The following is a 27,406-nucleotide window of genomic DNA, read 5'->3' on the forward strand; positions in this document are numbered from 1 at the left end:
CCCTAACCTTAATTCTTACTAAAACACAAATAATTCTGTCAAACATGAAGTCATTTGAAAATGACGAAAAGGACTGTCTTAAATGAAGTACCCGAATTCAGAGTTTTCAATCCTTTGGCTGCTTCTTCAGTCTTTTCAAAACCTCTTTACATATCTGTTAACGATCTTTTTCCAAACTCTGTACGATCTTTTTGCGATAATTTTGTTATCCGCGTTTTATGATCTCTTTACGACCTCTTCATAGGCTCTTTGGTCGATTTATGTACGAACTCTTAATGATCTCTTTCCGATCTATTTCCGATCTCTTTACAATCACCTTATGCTCTTTTTAACGTGTTTTTTTCCATCCGTTGACAGAGTATTTCTTTACAATTTCTACTCTATTTTTGTTGTCGTTTTACGATCTTTTCAGGATTTCTTTACACTCTCTTTAGTGGATTTATTTACGATCTCTTTCTTTTCCATTCCCGATCTCCTTCGGATCTCTCTTTCAGTACAATCTCCTTTACGATCTCTTTACAATCGCTTTACGATCTCCTTAACATACAATCTGTTTACAAATTTGTTTGCGATCTCTTTATCATATTTTTACGTTCATTTTACGGCGTCTTCATCAATCATCTGTTAACTATCACTTAACAATGTTTTTGCAATCTCTTTAAAATCGCTTTGCGATCTCTTTTAGTCACTTTCTTTTTACAATCCCTTTTACGATTTTTTTAACAACCTACTTGCTATCTCCTGGCCATCTCTTTACAATCTCTTGGCCCTCTTTTTGCGATCTGTTTGTAGCCTCTTTACAATCACTTGAAGAGCTCTTTGTAATCACGTTACAATCTCTTTCCGATCTTTTTAGAATATCTTTTTTTTGCATTTATTTGCTATTTCATTACTATCCCTTTCCGATCTCTTTACAATATATTTTTATTTCCTTACATTATCTTCACAATCCCTTAACGTTTTTTATCTCAATCTCCTTGCGGCCTCCTTATGACTTCTTCAAGTTTGCAATCACACAAATCTTTTTAGTATCTTTAAGATCCATTAATCATTTGCGATTTCCACTTGATCTCTTGACGGTATGATGCGGTCTGTTTACTAGCTCTAGTTACGATATCTTTGCAGCATCTATGTCCATTCACCTGCAGTTCAAATATATGTTTCATATATTCATATTAATTTGGTCCATTATCTGTAACTTATCTTATTTCGAGCATTTTGCGAGAACAACCTAACGGGCTCCATTTTTCTTCACTATCTGATTGACATCTCACTTTTTCTTGTGTCGAATTCTCTCAATACTCGAGAGGAGCACATTCTGATCTCTCCCTATTCGGAAAATTTCCCAATAAAAAATACCCAACCCTTGCTCGTATGGTACAGGCTAGAGCGCCACTTTTACTTCAAAGTTCCCCCGAGCCAGTAAAAGCCATACGCGCATGCGTCTGAAATCACATTGAGGAGACTTGACGCGAAGGCATTTTCCGCGCGCGTTCATCTCGTGTCTCGCTCTACGATCCCATGAGACAAACTGCTGCGACACATCAGCAGGAAAGAAACGTAACCAACCTTATGTTCAATTTATTTTATTTGCATTATTGCATACTGTTACAAAGCTTTGAAAAGAAACCGAACAACTAGAGAAGAAAATATAGAAAAAATAACTCAACACATAAAAGTTGGAAAACTTAAAATTTTGAAGACAAAAGAGAAAAAAGCAAAGTTTTGCATCAACTTGTACGATTTTTCAGCTTTTGTGACGTCTTTCAAAAGAAACCGTTATAAACTAACGAGAACTCGAAACAAATACAACGTCGACAATAACAAAATTCAAACAAAAACATGTTAAAGCATACAAATTGGTTTAGGCCTTCTGCGATTAATGATAGACGCACCGCATGTGACAGGCGGTGAGAACTCTTCCTGCGTGTTCTAACCAATCAGGGTAAAGACCAAAACCAATAGCGACTTGTCTTACGCTCGTTTCCCGCGCTTGACACCGGTTTCGTGTTTTCCCGCGCTAGATACCGATTGCATGTTCTCCACACTTGGCAACAGTTGCCCGTTTTCCCGCGCTTGTCACCGACTGCACGTTTTCCCGCGCTATGACACCGGTTGCACGTTTCTCGTGCTTAGCACTGGTTATACCTTTTCACGTTGATGCTAAAGGTGGGCCGATACCAGTTTTTTCAAATCGATCCGATACCAGTACGATATTTGTGATACGATATCGATATTGTGACGTCATCATCCAACACTCTAAAAAACTCTCTTTATGGTCCGTAGAAAATAAACAAAAGAAACACAGTAATAACGACAGTGTTTCAACATTAATTTTGTGATACTTCCCTCAGCTCAGTGGTTTTCGGCACTAAAACAGCCTTCCAATATTCAAGTGAGCAGTCAAGTGAACAGTATCGCAAGGGATCTTTCAAGGAAACCTCAGTATCGAAGATACCGAGTATTTGGTATCGAATCGGCCCACCCTTAGTCGAGGTCTCATTAGTTCATTGCGTTATTTACAGTACTTGCGATAACTAAATTAAATTTTAGTGTGAAATACCTTCAGGAAACTTTCAAAATAAATTAATTATGCGATTTTGGAAGGGCAATGGACGTTAGGGAAAATACTGTAGGGCACTACTTATTTCGCGAATTTGGAGAATTTGTTAAGTTCTTCTTCTAAAGCAGCGACTTTCCTTTTCTGGTTCTCAATTTTTCCGATGGATAAAAAATATCGCGCAAAACGTGCAAAATTCAGTTCCTGAGAATTTCCAATAAAAAGGTAATCTGATTAATCAGTTAAGTGACAATTCTCACGCTTGCTGTATAGCTTTCTCTATTTGGTATCTTAAGCGTAAATGCAGATGTAAACACAAAATTATCCCAATTGTCGCACTGTGAAAATGAAATTTGTATATAATTGATGGTGCAAAGAGCTAACTGCAAAATAGATGCAGCTAACCATTGGCACTGTATCTGGCAGACAAACGCCCAGTTTAAACGTCCTATCTCTGGATATAAGTTTATAGACTTGGCAAGTTTGAGTTATCAATTGAAGCTGAGTTAGGGGTAATTTCCAGTACGCTTCGGCTTTTAAGTAGTCAATTGGTCCTAGCCATAAACGTTACCTTAAGCACCCAAACCTAAATTAACCCTTAATTAACTTCCACTATATCACTGACACCAACACAGAACAGTCCAATATTAGACTGATCACACTAGATAGCCTACAGACACCTGAGTTCAAGCCATCTACCGTGTAACACGAATCAGTGCTTAGGTCTAAACACTTTAAAAACCAGTGCTAAAGTTTAAAACTACAATTCGTTTCTTTTTTCTGTTGCCATCTAAAACTCGAACCTGAGTGAACTGGAATTTAACTTGAAGTTAACTCAATTTCTGGTCCCATTTTCAATTTGTCACAGTGGCACTAAAAACATGTTTAAGATACAATAAGATAAGGGAGTTCGTTTCTAAAGAAACTGCGGTGCTGTGTCGGTGGGGAGTAGAAACGAATGTTTGGTTTATCAACAGAGTTGATAACTAAAGGCAATTCGAAACGTCAGCCATCAAATCTCTTTACGGTGGCCAATTTACCTTTAGTTATCAACTCTGTTGATAAACCAAACATTCGTTAAAAGATACAATAAGCTGAGCTGAGTACCACAAGTGTATCTTGTGCCCTTTTGTGAAGAAGCAAGCCAAAGCCTAATCTGAGTGGTACCGAGAAGCTTAACTAGACTTTATCAGATTCTGATTCTGATCCGGATAAGAATATACGGGATAAATTTTAGATTTCTCATTTTAGGTAAATTTGAGAAGACATATCGGCAAACTTTTGCTTGCACACATAACTTTATTTAAAAGGTAATTTTCCGAAATACAGCCAATGGAATGAACTGAAAATGGGTACAAGAAGAGCCTCTGGTACTCAGCACAAGAAAAGTATTAAGAGAAATAAGAATTAAAACACTGTTGGTATATTAAAGAATTACAAACTTTCCTAGAGAGTGCTCTCAGCAAATTTCTCAACATGTCACAGGCAGCCAACAAAGGAAATATGCAGTATCCTTCACAGGAAGGCAAACCATCTTGTGCTCTATTCTTTGGAAAGGCAAGATTCTATCTTGCCTAAGAGGACTGGGGCTGACAGTCACGTGACCTGTATTTAGCCCTCACCACCATTCCTTGGCCCAGTAACTTCTGATGTGTTGTTGTACAACATGGTCTGAAACATTCACGTTCTTTCCTGCGGGAGAGAAAACAGCGCTTTATTAACTCTATCAGATAAGAGAAACCCAACGTAAAAACTTCGCCTTCATCGTCAGGTTAAATGCAGCTTATCATCGACTGGCCTGGTGGTGGCGATATTGCCGGTCTACAGTGTAGGTCGGCCTGTCTTACCTGTGATGTTGTTTGTTTGTTTGTTTGTTTTTAACATTTTGAAGAGTAAACTGTGAATTTTGTTTTTATCATTAAACCACAGGAGGGAGGAAACAGGGATGGCACCGTGGTGAGAGCACTCGCCTTCCACTAATGTGGCCCGGGTTCAACTCCCAGTGTTGACGCCATATTTGGGTTGAGTTTGTTGTCGGTTTTCATCCCTGCTCCGAGGATTTTTCTGCGGGTACTCCGGATTTCCTCCTCCACAACAACCAACATTCCCAAATTCCAATTCGACCTGGAAACAGTGGATGAAAGAGCCACTCTGTGGAAGCCAGTAAATACCTACATGTATTTATCATTGTATACACAGAGTCTTTGATCAAAAGGTGAAACCATTGTTACTCACTTGTGGTGGTTTGATTGGTATGGCAGCAGTTGGCCTCCGTCTTGCCTGTTGCTGCTGTGATGGCTCAACTTGTGGCGGCTGTGGCTGTTGCTGTTGTTGCATCATTGCTGCTTGTGGAGGATAAAATGCTGCTGCCCCCTGCATTGGCATGCCATACATCTGAAGACAGACACAAAAATCAATTTTGCTAATTTATTATTGGGGGTGGGGAGGGGGAGGGAATGAAACAAAGGGGAGGGGAGGGGTAACAAGGCTGGTGAAGTACTGACAGAAACTGGTTAGAATTAAGTAATCAATGATTGGAAATAATCAGATTATCGCAATCCATCAGTATTAAAACAAGTATATTCTCCTAACAACCACCAGTCTTCACACATAAAACAATAAAGAGAAATTAGCTTTTAACAATAACTCACTTGTTGACCAATGAAAGGATTCATTCCTACATTCATCATTGGAAACCTGGAAACAAACAAACAAACAAACAATCAATCAATCAATCAATCAATCAATCAATCAATCAAACAAACATTATTTATACAGCGTAACACCAAAATTAATAGTACATAGTACTCATAACCCTGTGACCCTCGTTTATAACTACCCTAAATATACTCACTGTGAATTGTTGAACATCATGGGTTGGCCTGGGTAGGACTGGACACCAGTGTAGTTAGGATGCTGTGCATAACCAGCTGACGACTGTGGGCTCATCCCTGATGCTACCATGTTAGGCTGGGGGACTGGCCCTAATGAAGAAGCTTGCATACCTACGCACAAGTAAGATGGAGAAAAGAGCAGCTTGTGAATACATTTGTACACTAACATTTTCTACATTAAGATACAGGGCCCAGTTGCTTGAAGCATGGTTAGCGCTAACCCGGGTTAAATACCATAACAACCTATAGGTTTTAATACCTATTAACCAATGGTTAGCGCTAACCATGCTTCGAGCTACTCAGCCCATGATAGTGGAGGAGGTTGGGCAACTGCAGGATCGATTGATTTTCTTCCGACTTTTTCCTCAAAAATTCCCATCACAGTGTCCAAAGAATGGATCGAATACCTAATCTGGATGATTAACAATATTTTTACTGATCTTTACTGTTCTATGTATATGCCTTTTTATTAAAAGCTGGATCATTGTATAATGTAATTCCTGGGATTTGATTGGCTTAGCGTCAATGGTACATGTATATGACACATTATACCATGCCCGAGAAAAAGCGACCATTAAATTGTCTTCTGGTTATTCTTGCAAAGAAAAATTAGCAAGATATATAAATATTTCTTGATTGTGTTTAATAAAACAATAAAAAAATGGAATAATTATTATTCCACCCCCGCTTGGTGGATATGAGATTATTATAGCCAACTCGACTCCTAATTAGCTATCTATCATCTTACATGCAATGCTCGCTCATGGAATAATTGTTAAATATAATACACTTACTTTGCTGAGCCTGCATCTGCTGTAACTGTGCCGCTAACACCTGTTGCTGTTGTTGAGGGCTCATTCCAGGCTGTGGAACTCTTGGCCCAGGCAGACCCTCGACACCCATGCTCTGTTGAGCTGCAACAAGCTGCTGGTGCATCATGGTCTCGTGCTGCAGAGCTCCCATTGGTTGCGGACCGGGTGCAGCTAGTGGTATCTCAGTAGGTATTTCTGGCTGATCCCCTGCAATAAGTAACGTCAAGTCAATTTTATTCAAATCACACAAAAACGTTTACGGAAATGTTAGAATAATTTTTTCAATTTAAATTATACATACCAGTATAATAAATAGCGTTCAGAGCAAAAATCATAATAATTCATAATAAAAATATTAAGATAGAGAAAAAGTGAGAGGGGACAAGAAGGAAGAAAAATGGTTTAAATACAATGTTTACTGTGTGGAGTTTGGGACACCCAAATAGTTTGTGGAACTAATCGAGTAGGTGACCAAAGTAGATAAATTTCAGTAAAAGGAATACAGTAGTGAATAACAATTTATACCACATTAAATAGGAAATATTCCAGACAGGCTGAAACCAAAATGCTATGAAGTCTGACATATGTCCCCATGGGTTTATAAAGGGCTGCGCAGTGGGAAAATTAACTGTCTGTGAACACAACTTTACCATTTTTTTTTTTTTAAAATAAAAGAACGTGTATATTACAGACAAGGTTTGATATTCATCAGAGTGATTATGCATCATGTCGTTAGCGAGGTTTAGTTTTAAAATGTCATAGTCCTTGTTTTAGTTGCATTGTCCACTTTAGATACAAAGAAAGAGATAATAATGTTCACCAGGTGTGACTGTCATATCCTGTCGTAGCATGACGTCTGGCTGTTGTTGCATAACAGGGATAGGAACAGGCTGTGTGGGAGGGGTCCCTGGTGGGGCATACAGTCCTTGATAGGCTGAAGAAAAACACAATAAAACGTTTCTCAAGCCTTTGTCTCTTGAAGTCAAGCTTTGATAAAGGTAATATCTTTATAGCATTTGAATCATAATGTGTGAACTTGGTGGTTCTACCTTTTGAGTCTGTGGATGAAATCCTAAAGTGTGACCATTCAAATGAAAGCTACTGAGCAGTACTTTCCTGTGGTGCTGTTTATTGTGCTGTACAAGGTGGCTCTAACTTTTGAGTCTGTGGATAAAATCCTAAAGTGTGACAATTCCAATGAAAGCTACTGAGCAGTACTTTCCTGTGGTGCTGTTCATTGGCTGTAGAAGGTGGTTCTAACTTTTGAGTCTGTGGATGAGATCCTAAAGTGTGACCATTCTAAGTTGACTCACCCATTTGTTCATAAAAAGTATGATCAGGATAAATCCCCATCTGCGGCACCATGGCCTGCTGCACAGGTATTGGCATCTGCTGTGTTGTGCGCTGCCGCTGTGATGAGTAACGTTTGGGTTTAGCAGCAGGAGCACCCTGTGATGGTGCTGGACTCTGTGAAGATGATGCAATAGCTCCTTTCTTGGGCGAGGCTTGTTTTGACTTCTTGGTTTCTGCTTTTTTGTTCGTCTTCTTCTGTTTTTCAGCTAAAGAAAGTCAGGAGAAACACAAATACAGTGAAACAGTGGTTCTATAAATTGAAGGGCTCGGGGCATAACCAACCTATATGTACATGTACAATGCATGTCAGATACATTTTGTTGATTTAGCTTAGATTCCCCAAAGTTTTTGCATGTGGCCTTGAATTCCTTCAGGAAATATTGCTCCAGAAATTTTGCCCATAATCATACCTGTTTATTGCACACGAAGTGCAAAATAGTGGACAAAACATTGCAGCAACGTATCCTGAAGGAATTCAAGGCCAAATGTAAACACTCTTATTAATATTATCGTTATTATTATACCTTTATCTAATTCACGTAAATATCGGTTAACAATATAATATTTATTATTTTATGTGTCTAATTAAGCAGTCTTGTTCCAGTGAACCATCGACTCATTCTCTATGGCAGGAAGTCAATCAGTTGGTTGTGTAGTATGTCTTCCTGTTGATCAGTCCTTTGGTATGTTTGGCAGTCAATCAGTAGGTTGTTTCTTCAATCAATCAATCAATCAATCAATCAATCAATCAATCAATCAATCAATCAATCAATCAATCAATCAATCAATCAATCAATCAATCAATCAATCAATCAATCAATCAATCAATCAATCAATCAATCAATCAATACAATAGCCAGACAGACAGTTTGTCCCTAAATCAATCTACCAGTTAATCACTGAGTACGTCATCTGTTCACTATTATTGTTGTACTCTCATCTAATTCACATACATTGTAAACATTAGTATACAATATTATTTTTTTATGCATCTAATTAATATGCAGTCTTGCTCCAGTGAACCATTGACTCAGTCTCTATCAAATGGCAGGAAGTCAATCAGTTAGTCGTGTAGTATGATTGTCTTTCTGTTGATAAGTCCTTTAGTATGTTTGGCAGTCGATCAGTGCCAGACAGACAGTTTGTCCCTAAATCAATCTACCAGTTAATCACTGATTACGTCATCTGTTCACTATTATTGTTGTACTCTTATCTAATTCACCTACATTGTAAACATTAGTATACAATATTATTTTTTTATGTGTCTAATTAATATGCAGTCTTGTTCCAGTGAACCATTGACTCAGTCTCTATCGACTGGCAGGAAGTCAATCAGTTGGTTGTGTAGTATGTCTTTCTGTTGATAAGTCCTTTAGTATGTTTGGCAGTCAATCAGTAGGTTGTTTCTTTAATCAATCAATCAATCAATCAATCAATCAATCAATCAATCAATCAATCAATCAATCAATCAATCAATACATCAGCCAGACAGACAGTTTGTCCCTACATCAATCTGCCAGTTAATCACTGAGTATGTCATCTGTCCGCTCATTCATTTGTTTATTAAGTCAGTCAGTCAGCAAGTTAGTCAGCTAGTCTGAGTCAGTATGCCAGTCAGTTTATAGTGCATCATCCAGCCAGTCAGTACATCAATCAGTTAGTTACTAGTCAGTTGCTTACAGGTATGTTGAATATACAGATATTAGGAGATGACAAAGGGGTATTAAACCTGATAAAGGCTTAATTTTGGACAATGCAACTTACAAGTTTGCTCAGGCAAAAGAGCAGCTGTCTCTTCTTCTTCAATTACCTAAAAAAAATAATATTATAATAAATTAATAATTATTATTGTTGCTTTGATACATGTAAGAGAACAATATTACATGTTGATATAATTAACTCTGTCAAATAACACGACCGTGCACTGTATAAAGCTGTTGTCATAAGTGTGGGTACTACGGAAAGAAGTAATTTTGTGGAGCAAACAATGGTTGAAGACATTCATAAGTCACTGATGGCAAACAGAAGTTAAAATTTAATGTTCTGTAGCATCCAACCCAAGGGGGAGTAGTAATACTCCTAGTCACTTCATGCTGGGTATCCTGTGATGGACTAGCATCCCATCCAGGGTGAGTGGTAATACTCCTAGTCACTTCATGCTGGGTATCCTGTGATGGACTAGCATCCCATCCAGGGTGAGTAGTAATACTCCTAGTCACTTCATGCTGGGTATCCTGTGATGGACTAGCATCCCATCCAGGGTGAGTAGTAATACTCCTAGTCACTTCATGCTGGGTATCCTGTGATGGACTAGCATCCCATCCAGGGTGAGTAGTAATACTCCTAGTCACTTCATGCTGGGTATCCTGTGATGGACTAGCATCCCATCCAGGGTGAGTAGTAATACTCCTAGTCACTTCATGCTGGGTATCCTGTGATGGACTAGCATCCCATCCAGGGTGAGTAGTAATACTCCTAGTCACTTCATGCTGGGTATCCTGTGATGGACTAGCATCCCATCCAGGGTGAGTAGTAATACTCCTAGTCACTTCATGCTGGGTATCCTGTGATGGACTAGCATCCCATCCAGGGTGAGTAGTAATACTCCTAGTCACTTCATGCTTGGCATCCTGTGATGGACTAGCATCCCATCCAGAGGGGAGTAGTAATACTCCTGGTCACTTCATGCTGGGTATCCTGTGATGGGCTAGCATCCCATCCAGAGGGGAGTAGTAATACTCCTAGTCACTTCATGCTTGGTATTCTGTGATGGACTAGCATCCCATCCAGGGGGGAGTAGTAATACTCCAAGTCACTTCATGCTGGGTATCCTTTGATGGACTAGCATCCCATCCAGGGGCAGTAGTAATACTCCTAGTCACTTTATGCTGGGTACTTTTTAGTGGACTAGTGCCCTTCTCAGGGGAGAATAACAATACTTGCATTGACCCATGCTAGAGAAAATTGCGGTAGGCACTTGGTTAATGAGGCCACTTGTGCCAAAGTACATGCACAAACTGAAAAGAAACTTAACTTTGTGCCAACTCTCTACTTATCTATTCAAAACATTTTTGATCACTTGATAGGCACATCTCAAAATAATAACAAACAAATTTCACCTCCTCCTCATCTTCATATTCCTCTGCCTCGTCTTGTTCCCCATGCTGTGCTGAATCTTCATTGTCAGCATCACCATCATATTCCTCTTCTTCTTTAATTGCTTCTCCATCTTCCTCTTCAGCATCTACAACAAAAAAAGGACCAAATCAAATGTTAAAAATGGACCTTTAAATGCTTCTCAATAATGCTATTGTCACATTATTTTTTTAAAACTGATTAATAGCACCACAGGAAGGTACATGATTGTACTACTCAGTAGCTTTCATTAGAATGGTCAGACTTAAAGAATTTCAAAAGTAAGAACCACTTTGAACAGCACTAAAAACAACACTACTGGAAAGTAAGTTGCTCAAAAGCTCAGTTGGTTACACTCAAGGATCATATCTGAAAACTCAAAGTTATGGTTCAGAACCAGATTCTAGAGCATAACAAACAGTACCAAGAGAAACAACTGCTCAATTTACATACATTTGTAGCTTTTATATGAAAGAAGGAACTACAAATCGTGCACAATATGTTGCATATATTTCAATCTCCCTTAAGGAAAACACCACCTGGAGAGTACCAAATCTTCACTCCCCCCTCCCCTCACTCAATGTTGCTTTGAAGGCCGGATGGTGACCCAGCCTCTTTTTTTAAACCAGTGGACCAACATTGATGAAAATGAGGGGAGGGGGGATGAGTTGCTGATGTATCACTCACTGTAGTGGTGCAATAGGCTCCTTTCAATATGAAAAAATTCAGCTTGAAAATGAGGCCAAAAGGACACAAACAAAGGAAACTGAATAATCATGTTTATTTATTTCTGTTGTTTGTGTCCTCTAGGCCTCAATATCAAGCTGAATAGACCCTTCTCCAAAATGGCGGCTGAAAATTCAAATAAGTTAAAATTAAAAACGTATACCAGCACTAGAAAGAGCACTTTTACTTTAGTAAACCTGCACAGTTTCAGCATATCAGGTGTATTATCGGCTGAGAAAATGTAAGTTGAAAAATGAAAAAATTATAGACATTTGTATGACTGGGGGTATGCTGTAAATTTGTCAAATTTCATCTTTCATTTCCTAAGCTGATATAACACCTAATAGGCTGAAACTTTACAAGGTTACTAGGTAATTAAAAGTAAAGGTGCTCTTTCCAGTGCTGGTATCAGTTTTTCATTCAGTTCAATTTTAACTCATTCAATTTTGGAGAAGGGTCTATTTTGATACATGTATTTCGAAAGGAGCCTATTTGTACATTGACAATAATTATTGTAAAAAATTTAGAAACTGCCGAAACAATGCTGTTCTGGAGATCACAAACTGATTACTGCTGAATCGTTTCTACTAAAATAATACCTTCAAAGTGTTCTTCTTCTGCTTGTTTCTTCTTCTCTTCCTCTCTTTTCCGAGCTTCTTCCCTCTCCCGTGTAAAATCAGCAGCATTCTTTCTTGATTTCTTGAGTTCTTGAGTCTGTCCTCTTCCTCTACCTCTCCCTCTGAGTTTACTGTAACTGTGGGTGGTACCGGTGGGGGCTGATTTTGCTTGCGTATCAGTTGAAGTTGAAGACTCATCTTCATTCACTCTACGTTCATCATCTCTGTAGCTTCTTTGTGATCTTGTTTCCCTTGTATCATTTCTTCATAACAAAACACAGATTACACACTTACTGAGTGAAAGAAGGCCAAAGGTGAAATAGTTGGTTCAAAAGTAAAATAGAATAAATAAATCAACTTTGACGGCGACACTTCACAGTCGTTACGACTGACAAACCTGTGGCCCTCGAAGTCTGGATCGAGTTGGAATTTGGAACTGTTATTTTTTGAGGGGGAAACTGGAGTAACCAGACAAAAACTTCTCAGAGCAAGGACGAGAACCAACAACAAACTCAACCCAGATATGACGCCGAGTCCGGGAATCCAGCCCGTGCCACACTGGTGGGAGGCAACTACTCTCACCACTGTGCCATCCCACTCCCATCAAGCACATGGAGACTGGGTTGAGATAATGAAGTCTGTGTGATGCGATTAAAAGCCAATTTTTCCTGTCCAATCTGATGCAGCCAACTTTAAAAGTAAACACTTACAAGTATGTTTTCAGCATGCCATATATATGCATAGTTAAATTACAAATTATGAACAGCCTTGATGAATAGTCGATGACTGATAAATTGTTTGGTTTATCAACAGAGTTGATAACTAAAAGTAAATTAGCCACGGTAAAGAGATTAGAGTACTGACGTTTCAAGCGTTAGCCCTGACGCTTTGATGAAGGTCTAACACTTGAAACGTCAGCACTCGAATCTCTTTACGGTGGCCAATTTATCTTTAGTTATCAACTCTGTTGATAAACCAAACATTCATTCCAAATCCCCAGCGACGAAGCACTGCAGTTTCTTTAGAAACTAACCCCCCTATCCATTTGATAAATTGTTTGCCTGTAACATGTAGATGAACGGATGGTGTGTGCAGGGATAGATGTTTTCTGAACTGCCTCATGTCAACCCACATGGCCGTCTACTTATGCCAGCTTATGAGCTAAGGGTACGTTTCTTTGGGAAAATCCGAATCCGGATTTTTAATCCAAGATCACTTGCATCATGGTGTATCAAAGGAACCAACAAATCCTTACCCAGAGTGGATTCGTCGGTTCCTTTGATACACCATGATCCGAGTGATCTTGGATCAAAAATCCGGATTCGGATTTTCCCACAGAAACGCACCCTGATTGATAAGTTACATCCTTTAGGGATGGGATTGGAATTTTACTACGCTTCATTTTTGTTTTAAATTTAAACCCTAACAGTGACCAGCATCAAATTTCTCCTTGTAACAGCAATACTTATTCAACCCCTGAGGTCATGAGAATTAAGGATATGATCACCCAAGGTGAATTTTCTTGATATTTTAATAACTTCTCCCCAGTACTTTTATAAGAAAAGTGTGAGAACAAGATAGGAGAATTTGTTCTTTAATATGAAGCTTTAAAGTGTTAATAACGTTTCTTACCTGCGTTTCGGAGGATCACCAAATCCTCCACCTTCCCTGTTTTGTCCTCTCCTTTCCTCATTCCGTCTTCTTTCTTGTCGTTCACCTCTGTCTCTCTCATCAAATTGTCTTCCTCGCTCATCAGTATTAACCCTTTCTTCATTCCTTCTGTCATCATCTCTCCTCCGTGGCCTTCTGTCTTCTCTGCTTCTTTCATAATTCCTCCTCGTGTCTCCATCGTCATCATCTTTCCTTCTATCACGAACCCTTCTCTCATCATTAGTCCTATTTCTATCATGATCATGTCTCCTATTCTCTTCATAATCCCTTTCTCTTTCATCATAATCCCTCCTTCGTCTTCGATTTCTCTCATTTTGTTCTTTCACCTCCTCTTCACCATCCTCTACTTCATCACCCCAGTTTCTTCTTTCATTTTGTCTCCTGCCACGGCCTCTTCGGTCATCGTCGTCTTCTCTGTCCTTCCATCTTTCTCTCTCTTGTCTTCTAAACCTTCCTCTTCTTCTATCTCTATCTTCCTCTGAATCTTCAGATGTCCTATTTCTTCCCCTCTGCTCCGGTTTCTCATTTCTAAATCTTTGCTCTGGAGCACGGTTTTCTTTATTTCTATCGTTTTCTTGGAATTCTTTGTCATCCATTCTCATTCTACCTCTTCCTCCTCGACGACCTCCTCTAACAAATTCCTGCAAATCATACCTTTGTCTCCCCCGACGACCACCTCCTCTTTCAAGCCAGCGAGCTGTATCCTACAAGAAAAAAACAAACAAACAAAAAACAAAACAACTACTGAGTGCCCTAGCTCAAATTGTGAATTAAGAATCCTGACCATAACAGTACTGTGCAACATGTAATACTGCCACTTGACAAAATTTTAAGGAGGCTAGCTACAGTTTTTCCGGCCTTGGAGTGGGTCATTTCAAATTAAAATTTCCCATATGTCATACTTCATGCAGGGAATTGTTGGGTCAAAATAAAAAAAAATGTTCTCTGTCTTATGAACCCACACTATTAAAGTAATGTTGGCCTCGCCAAGCCACCAGTCATTTCATTGTAGACCCTGAGCTGCAAAAATCACAGAGTCCATGCAGCAAGATGCAATAGAATATTGACAGAGCAAATTTGAAACTCGTATGTGTATTTGCCTCATGAATAAGGCTAGAGATTTTCTAATTTGTTTTTGTGGCTCAATTACAATATATTTTGTCCAAAATGTTCTTTTAACAGCTTAGGTTACTTTTTCAAGAGACTTGGCTTTATTTCTTGAAATACCAATTCCACAACATTTACTTCCTACTTGCTCACTATGTCCGCCATCCCTAATGTGACGTTGAAGCAGTGACTGTGTGACAAAAGTGTTTCTTCTTGTTTATGAAGAAAAAATTCAACAGAAACAAATACAGATACAGTACCATCAAGGCTGAAAGAATTACATGTAGATGAAAACAGAAAACTTCTCAGACATATTTCTAACTTTCTAACCAAGACAACTTCACAAAGTGAACACTAAATGTGTGTCATGCAACACTGTATAAGGGACTGTTTACATGGAGGGAGGAAGATCCTAGCACTAGGAAGATCCTAGAAGGCGGATCATCCTAGTGCCGTATGTTTTCTGTGTTCGGTTTACATGCAAAAAGTTGTACTTGGCCCTAGCGCTAGGATCTTCCTAGTGATAGGATCGTTCTAGCTGAGAGATAGGAAGATCCTAGCACCATGTAAAGTATCTTTGCTCAGAAGATCCTAGTACTAGGAACAAAAACGAACAAACATGGCAGCAACTGGGCATTCAATTGCTAAAGGCAGACAATTTTTTCTCTTTTCCCCCTCCACTTGGTAACCACCCAAACCAAAATTTCTGCATGTAAAAAAAGTTGTTTTGTCTTCTAGGATCTTCCTAATGCTAGGATCTCTCTCCCTTCATGTAAACAGCCCCTAATTTTTCTTTGATAAGCCAAAATACATTTTTGATTAATTTGATCGATGAAGCCGTTGTTAACCACCTCACCTCAAGTTCTTCCTTTGTTTTCGGACCTTGCTCCTCTTCCCTGTACATGTCATGCTCCCATCTGTCTGACGTCTTGTCCCACAATTTACGATTTGTTGGCTTTCTCCTAATCAAACACAAAATGTAATTATTACCACTGTCAATACCTACTTGATCAATAAAGGTAGTTCAATAATTATTTATTGAAGGGCTGAAAGCATAACCAACCTAAATGACTTTTCCGATCGCTTTTTGTTGTTTTAGCTTAGATTCACCGGAATTTTTTCATGTGGCCTTTTCCTTCAGGAAACGTTGCTCAAAGGTCCTCCAATGTTTTATCTGCTGCTTTGTGCTTTGTTTCCAAATTATAAAAACCTCTGATTATGGGCAAGATTTCCGTTTTCATCACAAAACAAAGCACAAAGCAGCAGATGTTTCCTGAAGGAATTCAAGGCCACATCCAAAAATTCTGGTAAATCTGAGCTAAAACAACAAAAAGTGATCTGAAAAGTCATTTGGATCAGTTATGCTCTCATCCCTTCAATTGATAAGCCAAAGCTTCCTTGATTTTTGAAAGAGAACAACACAAAGATTTGATGAAGCAAATCAAAAATTTTCTGTCATTTACACTTTTATGTTAATGTTGCGATGATTTCAACAAAATTTATTCGTTTCTCGTTTGATAAACTCGCTCGTACTCACAAGATCGCTCGCTCTTTTTCTCCTCGTGTTCTAGTGCCAAAACCGGTCCTGACCGGTTCGGCTTACGTCACACACGCACCACAGGAACCCCATTTCGGGTCCGACACTCTCCCCCAATTTGATACACGCAAGTGGAGCAAATATAATCACACAGCTCCATGCTTATATAACAGCAACAGTTTTTAAAGAGTTCTAATAGTTCGTGACTCCGCAAGTCCCTGGGTCTGTTCACTTGCTCCCTTGCTCTGCAATCTCTCTGATCCGCTTCGCCGCAGCTACAGCAGCCCGCCTAGGGGCGAACTCTCTGGCTTGAGGATTAAGCTGCACCGAGTTTCTCAACTGTGTGTCCCGTACGTCGCACGACAGCTCCATAGGACATAGCTGTTGGATTGCTCGCTCCAAGTAGGACTTCCCCGCTCTCAACCTCGCTGCTCGGACGACGCCGTCACGCCCCTTGATGAGTTTCACTACAACTCCAATGTTCCACTTTCCACGGTTGCGCTCCTCACTCTGAATTAGCACCACATCTCCAACTTTCAGTGTCAGCACCTTGGTCTTGTGTTTGAGATTGTGTCTCTCCCTCAAACTCCTGATGTATTCTGTAGTCCACCTTGACCACAGAATGTCCTTGCAGCGACGGAGGTATCTTGTCCTCTTACGTAGCTCCACATCCTCCACTGACTCTGCATCCTCCTCTGGCAGGAGGTTAGGTAGCCCGTGCATCATGACGTTTGGCGTTAGCACCGGAAGTTCAACATCATCTTCAACATAGGATAACGGGCGGTTATTGACGGCCACCTCCACCTCAAGCGCAACTTCTTCAAGCTCTTCGAATGTCAGGTACGCTCGTCCCATAGATTTGTAAAATGAGTGTTTCACAACTCCAACCAACCGTTCAAATTGACCCCCCCACCATGGGGCTCTGGCGAGGTTAAGCTGCCAAAGGATGTTGTGGTGGGCCAGATAGTCTTGCAATTTCTCCTCCCTCATAACACTCTTGAGCCACCTGGATGCAGCCACAAAACTTCTTCCATTGTCCGAATAAATCTTCGTAGGCCTCCCCCGTCTCGCAATAAAATGTTTCAAACACCTGATGAAACCAGCAGTGGTCTGGTCAGTTAGTAACTCTAAATGGACCGCTCTCGTTAAACTGCATGCGAACAGTAAAATGTATGCCTTGCCTTCTTTCTTCTTCGAAATCTTGTAAGTTATGGGCCTGGCGTAGTCCACCCCTACTACTTGGAACGGAAATGTCCCCTCTGTACGATCCACTAGTAAGTTTCCAGGCGGTGGATTTTGGAGCTTTGTCACATGGAACTTCTTACACCCATAACAGTGGTTAACCACGTTCTTCGCCAGTTGCCGGAGACGGGGAATCCAATACTCTTGTCTCACATGCGCCATCGTTAGGCCGACTCCCCCGTGTAGCGTCAAGATGTGGGCGTCGTGCACCATTTTCTCTGATAAGACTACCCTGGGTGGCAAATACACCAGATAATGTCCTTGAATTCTTCCTCTGCACACATAGATTCCTTGGTCATTCTTCTGAAGGTTGAGCCTTTCTTGGTCTTCCAGAAACTTGTCTGTTACACTGTGTCTCTGCTGCTCCCGCCTTATCCACCACTTGACCTATATCTCCGTCTCAGCTGTTGTCAAGGGTCCGCTTACTCGGTTCAACTTCTTGTTCCAGCAATTTTGAAGGAATCTCATGACCCATGCACTGATTCTGATCGTTCGCCAGAAGGTATGCCTTTCCAGCACTTCATTGAAGTCGTCCCTCGCCTCCACTGCCACTGCAAACACCTCCTTAGTAAGCTTAGCTTCTGCTTCCGTTTCTTTGTTAGGCTCTGTCACTACGTCTCCCGGCCACTCCTCTGGCTTGGACAACCATTGTGGTCCCGGTAACCACACATTACACAGCTGATCTGCCTTGCAGCCTCTGCTTCCTATGTCGGCTGGGTTGTGTTTGGAGTCGACATGTCTCCATTCAATGTAATCTTTGTCGTTGATCTTGCGGACTCTGTTGATCCAGTGGAGTGCGACAGTACTGTCACTCCACCCATGGACTGACTTGATTGGATATCCTTCAAGTGCGACTCTCACGTTCTCCACCAGGTTAGCGGCCATGTGAGCGGACACAAGTTCCAATCTTGGAATCGTAAGATTCTTCTTTGCTAATCTTGACTTTGCTGCTATTAAGCCCTTGCTCACCCCGGAGGCTTGCGTAATCACTGCATAGACGGCCGCTGATGTACCAACTCCACTTGTGTCACCGAATACATGCAACTGGACTCCTTCGATCGGCTCCTTGAACCTTGGTATGCTCCGCAGTACTTCAACCTTGTTGGGGAGGCTCCTCACAAACTTCAGCCACTCTTGTCCAATTCTGTCTGACAGTTTCTCATCCCACGGTAGTCGACTGTCGCATACTTCGCGGTACAGAAGCTTTCCCACTAATGTTGTGGGCGACGCTACACCAAGCGGGTCGTACACCGCAGCTAAGAATCGTAGCATTCCTCTCTTAGTGTTATCAACAGGTTCCTTAGGGAAAGTCACTGCAATTGTGTCCTCTCTCTTGTTCCACGGCAAACCTAATATCTTGGATTCACCTTCCTTAACTCCCAACTGTTGCTTTGCATAACTCTGCTGTTCATCAACAGGCACCCCATTCTCACCGTCTAGCTGAGGCTCGTGCACCGGAACAACATTCTCACTCTCTAGCTGAGGCTCGTTGGAGTTCCACTTGTGCATGGTAAACTTAGCATCCCCAAACACTGATATGATCGTCTTCTTCAGGTCCTGAACCTCTTCTTTGGTGTTGCCCCCCGTGATGACGTCATCAACGTATAGACTCCTCAAGATCTCGTCTACCTCCACTGGGTATTTCTCTCTTAGGCTTTGCAAGTGCAATTTTAGTGTTCCCGCCAACAAGAATGGCGACTGGACCAACCCGAAGAGCGCTCGCGCGAATCTCAAGGCTTCAATAACTGAAGGGTCCTTGTTCTTGAGCCAGTGGAAACGTAGTGCATCCCGGTCTTCAGGTCTTATGCGTACTTGTAAGAAGGCTTGTTTGATGTCAGCTGCTAAGGCTACTGGCTTTAGGCGATTTCGCACAAGAACGTTCCACAACAGATTCTGCAAGGGAGGCCCCGTTTCTAAGCACTCGTTTAACGACGGACTATCTTCACTTGGCTTAGCCAATGCGTCAAATACAATTCTGAGTTTTGTGGTCACAGCAGTTTCCTTTTTCACAGGTTTGTGAGGGATGTAAAATACTCTCTCGTTTGGCTCGTCTACAACTCTCTCAACTATCCCTTCAGTGAGTTGCTCTTGGATGATCTCATCGTACTTGTCTATCAGACCAGGCTCTCTCTGCAACTTCCTCACTAGACCTTGTGGTCCCCTGATACTTCCGCGTTCGTTCGATTGCAGGTGATCGTGACCTGCCTTCCATAGCAAAGCCGATTCGTACCAACCTTCGTCACTTCGGTTCAGTTGCTCAGAGAATTCGGCAAACACGTTTTGCTGGTCTGCTTCTGGTCTATCTGCGAGTCCTAAAACATCTAAAGAGCAGAGTTGTTCGTAGTCCGCTGCCGATGTTTTCGTCAAATAAACGTTGGATAGCGCGGCTTCTCTCCCTGTGGACATCATCGTCCACCCCAGCATAGTGAACTCAGCAATGGGCTCAGACGGCTGACCAATTCTAGGTTTCGTCTCAGTTTTGATCCTTGAGTACTCGCTGGCGCCGAGTATTACATGAATGGGTAACTCACTCTTCTTGTCATCGTCATCCATGACCACTCCCTGCAGGTGACGATACTTGCTGATCAGTTCTCCATAATTCGGATTTGGGACTGTGAGTAGAACACCCTTGTCCACTTTATTGATCTTCGTCATCATCTCAAACTTCCCATCAACACTTTTAACCGTTACTGAATACCCTTGTACCTTTTGAACTGTTGAGCAAAGCATCATGTCAATCTGTCTACGTTCGATATGAGTTGGTCGCTTGTTAAGCCGTTCAATCAGAGCCGCTGACGCATAAGAGCTACCCGCACCTGTGTCTAGTAATGCTCTGCATTTGATCCCATCGACGAACACCACTACCACCGGATAAATAACAGAACCCTCACCAGTTGCCAACATCATTTGACTGTTGCTAGGCAGCCTGTCACAAATAGACGTGTGATGTCTGCCACCGCAATGTTGACAAGTGTACTTGCTGTGGCACTCCCGTGCTTGATGTCTTGTTCCTGTACAGTTGAAGCATAGTTTCTTGTCACTCAAGATCTGCCTGCGCTGGTGCAAGCCAGGGACTTTCTTGCACTGGGTGGAGCTGTGATCCTCACCATTACAATAGATGCAGTTACGCCCCACCTTCGCACTCTCATCTTTGGTCTGGTAAGCAGGATTTTTCCTTGCTTGGAAGTGATTTCGGGGGTCACGGTTCGGAGGATAACGACTTCGCAGGTCAGGCTTTAGCGGTTCGGGTTTAAGGTTTTCGCTGACAATAGGGTTACGGTCACCCCACTTCCTCAGGGATTCGATTAGCTCTGCAAATCCCCACTCTTGCCAGTTATCGTCTAGACGTGCCAGATCCGCTCTGATTCCAGGTAATTTATCAAGCGTCACACGCACAAACCCTCCTATTTCGTTAACCTTGCCCATGGTCTCTAGCACTTGTATGTGACTTGTTAGCTTCTCGTAGAAATCATGGATTTTTGCTGGGTGTCCACCATGAACTGTGGATAATCCAATTATGCATTGCATATGTGCGTTTGCTACCTCACTGGGTTTACCATACTTGGTTTTCAATATAGCTTTGGCCCTTTCGTAACCCTCCGTCGTGAAAGGGAGTCCGTCAATGGACGCGCGGACACTGGATACTAGTAACTCCTTCAGGTAAAAAAACTTAGCAACTTGAGTTAGTTTAGCCTTGTCGATTTCAGTTTCGAATTGATTCCAAAACCTCATCCAATCCAGGAAAGTCCCTTGAAATTTAATTATCTCCAGTTTTGGCAATTTCGCTCCGACACTGCTCAAATTCCCAGATTCCTCCGTGGATGCCTTCGCCGTTTTCTCAAGACTCGCTCGCGCTTCGTGTTTAGCCTTTTCAAGCTGGATCTTTTCCTCCAAATTCCGTTTCCGTTTCTCTTTCTCGCGTTTTTCCTCTTCGATTGATCTAATACCGGCAGCTACATATTCCACTTCTTTAAGAATTCCCTCAAATTTACTGATTTGGCTATCTAAAGTTTCAGTCCAAAGTCTGACCTCTACAGGGTCATTCCCACTTTCAATACGCAACTCCTGAACTTCCAATTTGAGCTGATGTGTTTTGTCAATAACGTGCTCCAATGCGCTTCCATGCCTCTCAATTGTCTTCAGGTCTCCGGTCTCGATTACTTTCGCTGTATCTCCCGCTGTAAATTCAAGCATTTTCAGTTTTCCTTGAATCTTCTCCTGCATTGTTTTGATTTCGCCTTCGGCGCTCATGTTGTTGACTTCGGTGTTTCTTCGCTGTGTTTACATGTAAAATTCCTCTCGTTGCTCACTTCTCGCCGCTCGCTGTTACTTTCTCGAATCACAGGTGTCCTGGCAGGGTCGCCACCTTTTGTTGCGATGATTTCAACAAAATTTATTCGTTTCTCGTTTGATAAACTCGCTCGTACTCACAAGATCGCTCGCTCTTTTTCTCCTTGTGTTCTAGTGCAAAAACCGGTCCTGACCGGTTGGGCTTACGTCACACACGCACCACAGGAACCCCATTTTGGGTCCGACATTAATATTAAGTTTAAAGAAAATCTCTCAACTACACTGTATTACCACAAGAATAGTGGGGAGAACAGGAAAGAGAATAATTATCTTTGTCGTTGTTGATACTGGGCCTTAACCCTTTAACCCCTAATATCAAAGACCAAATTCTCCTATCTTGTCCCCATTCTTTGCTTATAAAAGTACTGGGAGAAGTTATTAGAATATCAAGAAAATTCACCTTGTGTAATTATATCCTTAATTCTCATGACCTCAATGGTTGAATAAGCATTGATATCACAAGCAGAAATTTGATGCTGATCACCGTTAGGGTTTAAAGGGTTAATCCTGTTCAGCCTGTGGCATTAATGTTATTGAAATGAAACATCTATTTGTACCTTTCTTCCTCTGGAGTGTCTGACCACCTATCATCATGACCCCAAAAAGTTGTTCTTCGGGGAATTATAGAAGGATCAAACTTTTCTTCTTCAGCCACCTATAGAGCAACAACTCTAATTAACTTCACAAATGTAAAAATTCAAATAACCATTTATCTGTACATGTTTCTTCTCGCATCAAACCAAAACACATTCTTATTAAATCTAGTTTTTGCTTTAATTTTTTGTGTGTGTGTACACTTGTGTATTCTAGTCATTTCTGACTTGTCAAGCAGAAGCTGTCCTCTGAAAGGCTAAAATTTTCTGGTCTGCTCAGTGATATAAAACATAGATGTGGTATTTTTGACACCAAAGCCAACTCAATAAAGAATTTTTGGAAGATTGTCTTAGAATGTTGACAGTGATTTTGATAAAAAAAGACCAATCTTTTAAAATTTTGAATTCAGGTACAACAAATGAAAGTTTGGTTTCCCTAGTGATGATAAACTACTGTCATGAATTAAGGCAGTTAATATTATATTTGTTATCTTTATACTGATTAGCCCTACTAGCCTCTTGTGCAAAATTCAATAGAAGTTTTACTCTCAAATGAGGTTAGTAGGGCTAATTAACATACATGTTATGGGCAGGGAGGGCACAGTGATGAGAGCACTCGCCTGTGACCCTGGTTCAATTCCCACTGTTAACACCATTATGTTGGTTGAGTTTTTTGTTGGTTCTCACTTCTGCTCCAAGGGTTTTCTCTGGGTTCTTCGGTTTTCCTCCCTCCACTAAAACTACCACTTCCAAATTCCAATTTTTCCGGAACACATGGACATCTTTGAATCAATTTTCTCAGCAGAAAGCTCTCTGATGCTCCATGGGAAAATAAATTAAGTTTGCATTTTTTTACAATGAGTTGATTCTTTTTTCTTTACTGACCTGTCCATCTCCTTTCCCCTTTTTGTTTGTTTTGCTTTCTTCTTCCTCCCACTCATTTTCCTGCTTCTTGTCCTGTTCCTTTTTCACTTGATTCCTATCACCACCTTCATCATCTTCTACTATAACATCTTCTTCTTCTTCCTCCTCTTCCTTTTCTTCTTCCTCTTCTTCTTTTTCACTTTCCTGTTGTATTAGTTATAACAGAACATTATATTGGGGGGTTGGTTAAGTTGATTAATTGAGTTCCTGAATAAAATATTTATTTCATTTTGCCAAGTAATAAATAAGACAAAAGAGAAAAAAGTAACCATTTCACTAGAGAATATAGAAGAGAAAAACTAAATACAAACATAAAAGATACATTTGGCTGGGAGGCTACCAGAAACCACAGGGCTTTTGCATGGGGCCTCCGATCCCAGGGACAGATAAACTTAATACTTACAATATATATAGCAGAAGTAAACTGAAGTATTTGAGAACTCGATTTAGGTGATAATTAATTGTATTGATTGTATGTTATGTTATGTTATGTTATGTTATGTTAAGTTGAAAGCAACACTAATTGAAAAATTACCTCAAATTGATGCCAACTTCTATGGCACAAAATGTAGGAAATGCAGTTCTGCGTCATTAACTTAATTTTACCTTTGACCTTAAGACTCGGCTTTCCTGTTCTAAAAACTCGGCCAACTGAAAAAAAGAAGCCTTCAAACTCACTTGATTCCTCTTGTTTTAGTTCAAACTAATGACAAAAGTAATCATTTATGCTTCACCTTACTGTTCGTGCTCTTGGTTTAATTCTACAGCTCAGCCCACTAGTTCACACCTATTACATGTAATACTATTGACTTCATCACTCAAAATAAACTACTGACCTCTTGGTCACTAGCACTGTGATCTGTTTGTGATTGTGATGACTCAGATTCCGCCGATGTATATTCACTATCAGATTCGGTGTCACTCTCGTTGTCACTCTCCTCGTCATCAGAGCCAGATGGTTCTTCCTTTACATCAGCAGAACCAGGGGCTTTGACACCACCTTCACCACTCTCACTTTCATTTTGAGACTCTCCTTCTGCACCCTCATTTTCATGTTGAGGCTCTCCATCGTCTTGAACTTTTGCAGCCTCACTTTCGCGCTGAGGCTTGGGTGCCTCTTCTTTGACACCCTCACTACCATGTTGAGGCTCTATAGCATCTCCCTCCCCATTTACTGAATGCTTCTCATCAGGTTTGTCATTGACTGTGTCAAAAATACAAGATAAAAGAGAGCCTGTTCAGACATAAACATGAAGTTCTGCAGCTACAAAATGGCTTTCATGTATGGAACACAAATTTAGATGTCTTTCAGTTGTGTAAAATGTTTGGCTCCAAACACCTCTGAAATAAAGCGCAAGGTACAATGTACTGCGGATTTTTCACGCCTATCAATGTAAAAATGACAAAGCCTACAGTGCAGTTGGTAATGGACAGCTAATTTGACGCCTTCAACAGTTTCTTACTCAATATCATATTTTGCAAGAAGATTGTTCCTGTCACTGAGTGTCCTTGAGATGAAACTATACTTGTATGTGTTTGTTTAGACACCCAATGTGTAATGGGAGAACTAGGACTGTTTAGTTGTTTACTACTTTGTACATTATCAAAAGTCTTGATTTTTTTTCTATTTGGGTCTCGAGGTTCAACCAGTGCAGGTAATATAGCAGATTTGTTACTGTTCTCAGGTATTGTCACAACAACTTCTTACAAAATGTGGAGATTGTCTTTGGACTTTTTCCATATCATTAATACGTTTTTGGGTATAAACCCCAAGGGGCAGTTTGCTTTACCAATAACAGTGGAAACATACTTGCTCCCACTTACGGTAGGTCATGATGAGTGTTCTACACCAAGGTACTTAAAGTGGTCAACAAACTGGAGAGGTTCTCCCTGAATTGGTGGTCAATAATAAATATTGGTCTGTTTGCATGATATACTCTAAGTGCAGTGCATTACTAAGCATTGAATGGTGTATGCCAAGTGAAGGACCACTTTACAAGGGAGTCAAGATTGTGCTGTAAGATTCTGCACATCTCCACCGTTGCATCATCGGCAAAGAAGTCAGACTGTTAAATGTGTTCACAAATCCAATGTCTCCAAAGTATGCAGCAGAAACATCAACAGAGTGAGAACAGTTACTTGAGGTAGTCCTTTTGTTTAGAAGTTATCTCCTAATAGTAAGAATTCTCACTTTCTCTAGCGGAGAACCTTTTATCGCGTATTGGTGCCCGGAAAGGTGTGTAATAATTGATTTTGATGCTGGGGAGATTGCGTTTGAGGGACTAAAAGCGATCGATCAAAATACACAGAATAGTGTTTGTTTGAACCAAAAAGGTAACGTTTTCCAGCGGTATATTTCAACATTCCAGAACGTTTCATCGTAAACTTTATATTAAGGAAAATGATATAAAAACGTAAAGCATAATATGAAACGTTTCTGACCTTCAAGAATCTTGTCTTCTACTGTAGCACTGTGATCCTCAGGAACTACCTGCAACAGTCATTGTTTAACTAAACTATTATCTTTTTTCCTTCATCTTAATTTTCTAGGCTTTAAATCTAACTAACGTCCATATGTAGAGTAAGTAAGTTAAGCTTATAAAGCGTTCAAACCTTTTCTCCGACCCGAGGAGCTGTCAATTCGCTTGGTTCCAAGGCCACAGAGTCTGTCATAATTGTATATAATCCAACCAACAAGCTTCCCTTTACAATTAAAACTTCTATGTGCAAATAAGGCGCAAGTTTGCTGGCATTTACAAAATGTTACCCGGAACAAAAGTTATCAATCGGCAACAGCACGCCAGAGCCGCCATCTTGAAAACCTGCGCACAAGTGTAGTACGCATTTGGTTAAAGTAGGACATTGCTGGCGTCTCTTTGTAGTAATGCAGGCTCAGCCGAAAAGAGGAGAACTACAGATCAACCCATAACTGTTTTCACCTTTTTCAAGCAAAAAAGAAAACTAAAAGATAAATACTCTGTTTATGACCAGTAGACAGCACATTGTCTATCATTTGAGCAAAATGATGAAAAACTGTATTGAGGTAACCCGAGATGAGGACACGCACCGACATACCGTAACGACGCATTTAAAAACCAACCAGCGAGAGTAGAATAATAGGTTTAGTACGCCAACGAATTTCAAATTTCAAACCACTCCCGTCTGCAGAACTCGCGTTTACCAGCAGATAAGGTTGTAGAAAAAGAGAATACTGTGACAAGTGATTATCTAAACCACGCAAACTAGATTTGAAAAGTCTTACTCATAGACAAATCTGGAGGTCCCTCTGTTAAGAGATAAGCTTAGGCCTGTTCCAAACATCGCGTTTCTGCTTTGCCGAACTAAATTCAAGGATTTAATTCGACTAAAACACGGCAGTAGCATGACTATGGAAACCATTTAGTTCGGCAGGCTGAATTAAGTTCGGCACGACTCTGATTTAGCACGGCAGTAGGCACGGCAGGCCCTGTCGTGCCGCACGGCAGTAGCGCGACTTGGTTTCAAACGGCGTGCTATTGCCGAGCCGAAATAAATACATTAATTTAATGTATTTTAGGTTAATTTTGTCGTTTTCTATATTTTCTATATTTTAGAATTTGGCGCGACTGAATTAAATTCGGCGTTTGAAACCACTACTGTGCTACTGCTATGCCACTGCCGGGTCAAATTGATTTAAAAGTTCGGTATACGGTAGTAGCACGACGTTTGGAACAGGCCTCAGTAACATTTCTAGACCGTGCTGATCTCATTTCGTTTGAACAACCACAAGACGACTTAAATGGCTGCTATTTCTTGGTCATGGCATTATAGTTGATATCTCATAGCGGCTAAGCCAATCAAATATCTGGAATTGCATTGGATATCAGCCATTATGTCATGCCCAAG

At 40.7% G+C, this 27,406-nt stretch overlaps 1 protein-coding gene across 2 annotated transcripts; it reads right to left on the reverse strand.

Annotated features, from left to right (window-relative positions):
* Positions 1-1,570: 1,570 nt before the first annotated feature.
* LOC146481884 (uncharacterized) lies at positions 1,571-26,358 on the reverse strand. Of its 2 annotated transcripts, XM_085107969.1 has the most exons (17): positions 26,135-26,358; positions 25,964-26,012; positions 24,358-24,725; positions 23,483-23,665; positions 22,562-22,659; positions 15,732-15,837; positions 13,730-14,472; positions 12,080-12,360; positions 10,739-10,863; positions 9,384-9,429; positions 7,580-7,825; positions 7,087-7,200; positions 6,249-6,473; positions 5,415-5,565; positions 5,212-5,257; positions 4,796-4,954; positions 1,571-4,252 (listed from the first exon to the last, which is right to left on the reverse strand). In XM_085107969.1, the coding sequence occupies exons 1-17, from the start codon at positions 26,192-26,194 to the stop codon at positions 4,241-4,243; spliced, it is 3,012 nt and encodes a 1,003-aa protein (XP_084964095.1). In that variant the 5' UTR covers positions 26,195-26,358; the 3' UTR covers positions 1,571-4,240. The 2 variants fall into 2 exon arrangements, 1 of the variants encoding a protein (XP_084964095.1); XR_014864354.1 differs by lacking the exon at positions 5,212-5,257.
* Between the last annotated feature and the right edge of the window lie 1,048 nt (positions 26,359-27,406).

The sequence above is a fragment of the Pavona decussata genome, unplaced genomic scaffold, assembly GCF_977016875.1.
Source record: "Pavona decussata unplaced genomic scaffold, jaPavDecu1.1 SCAFFOLD_48, whole genome shotgun sequence".
In the NCBI taxonomy this organism is placed as follows: Eukaryota; Metazoa; Cnidaria; class Anthozoa; order Scleractinia; family Agariciidae; genus Pavona; species Pavona decussata.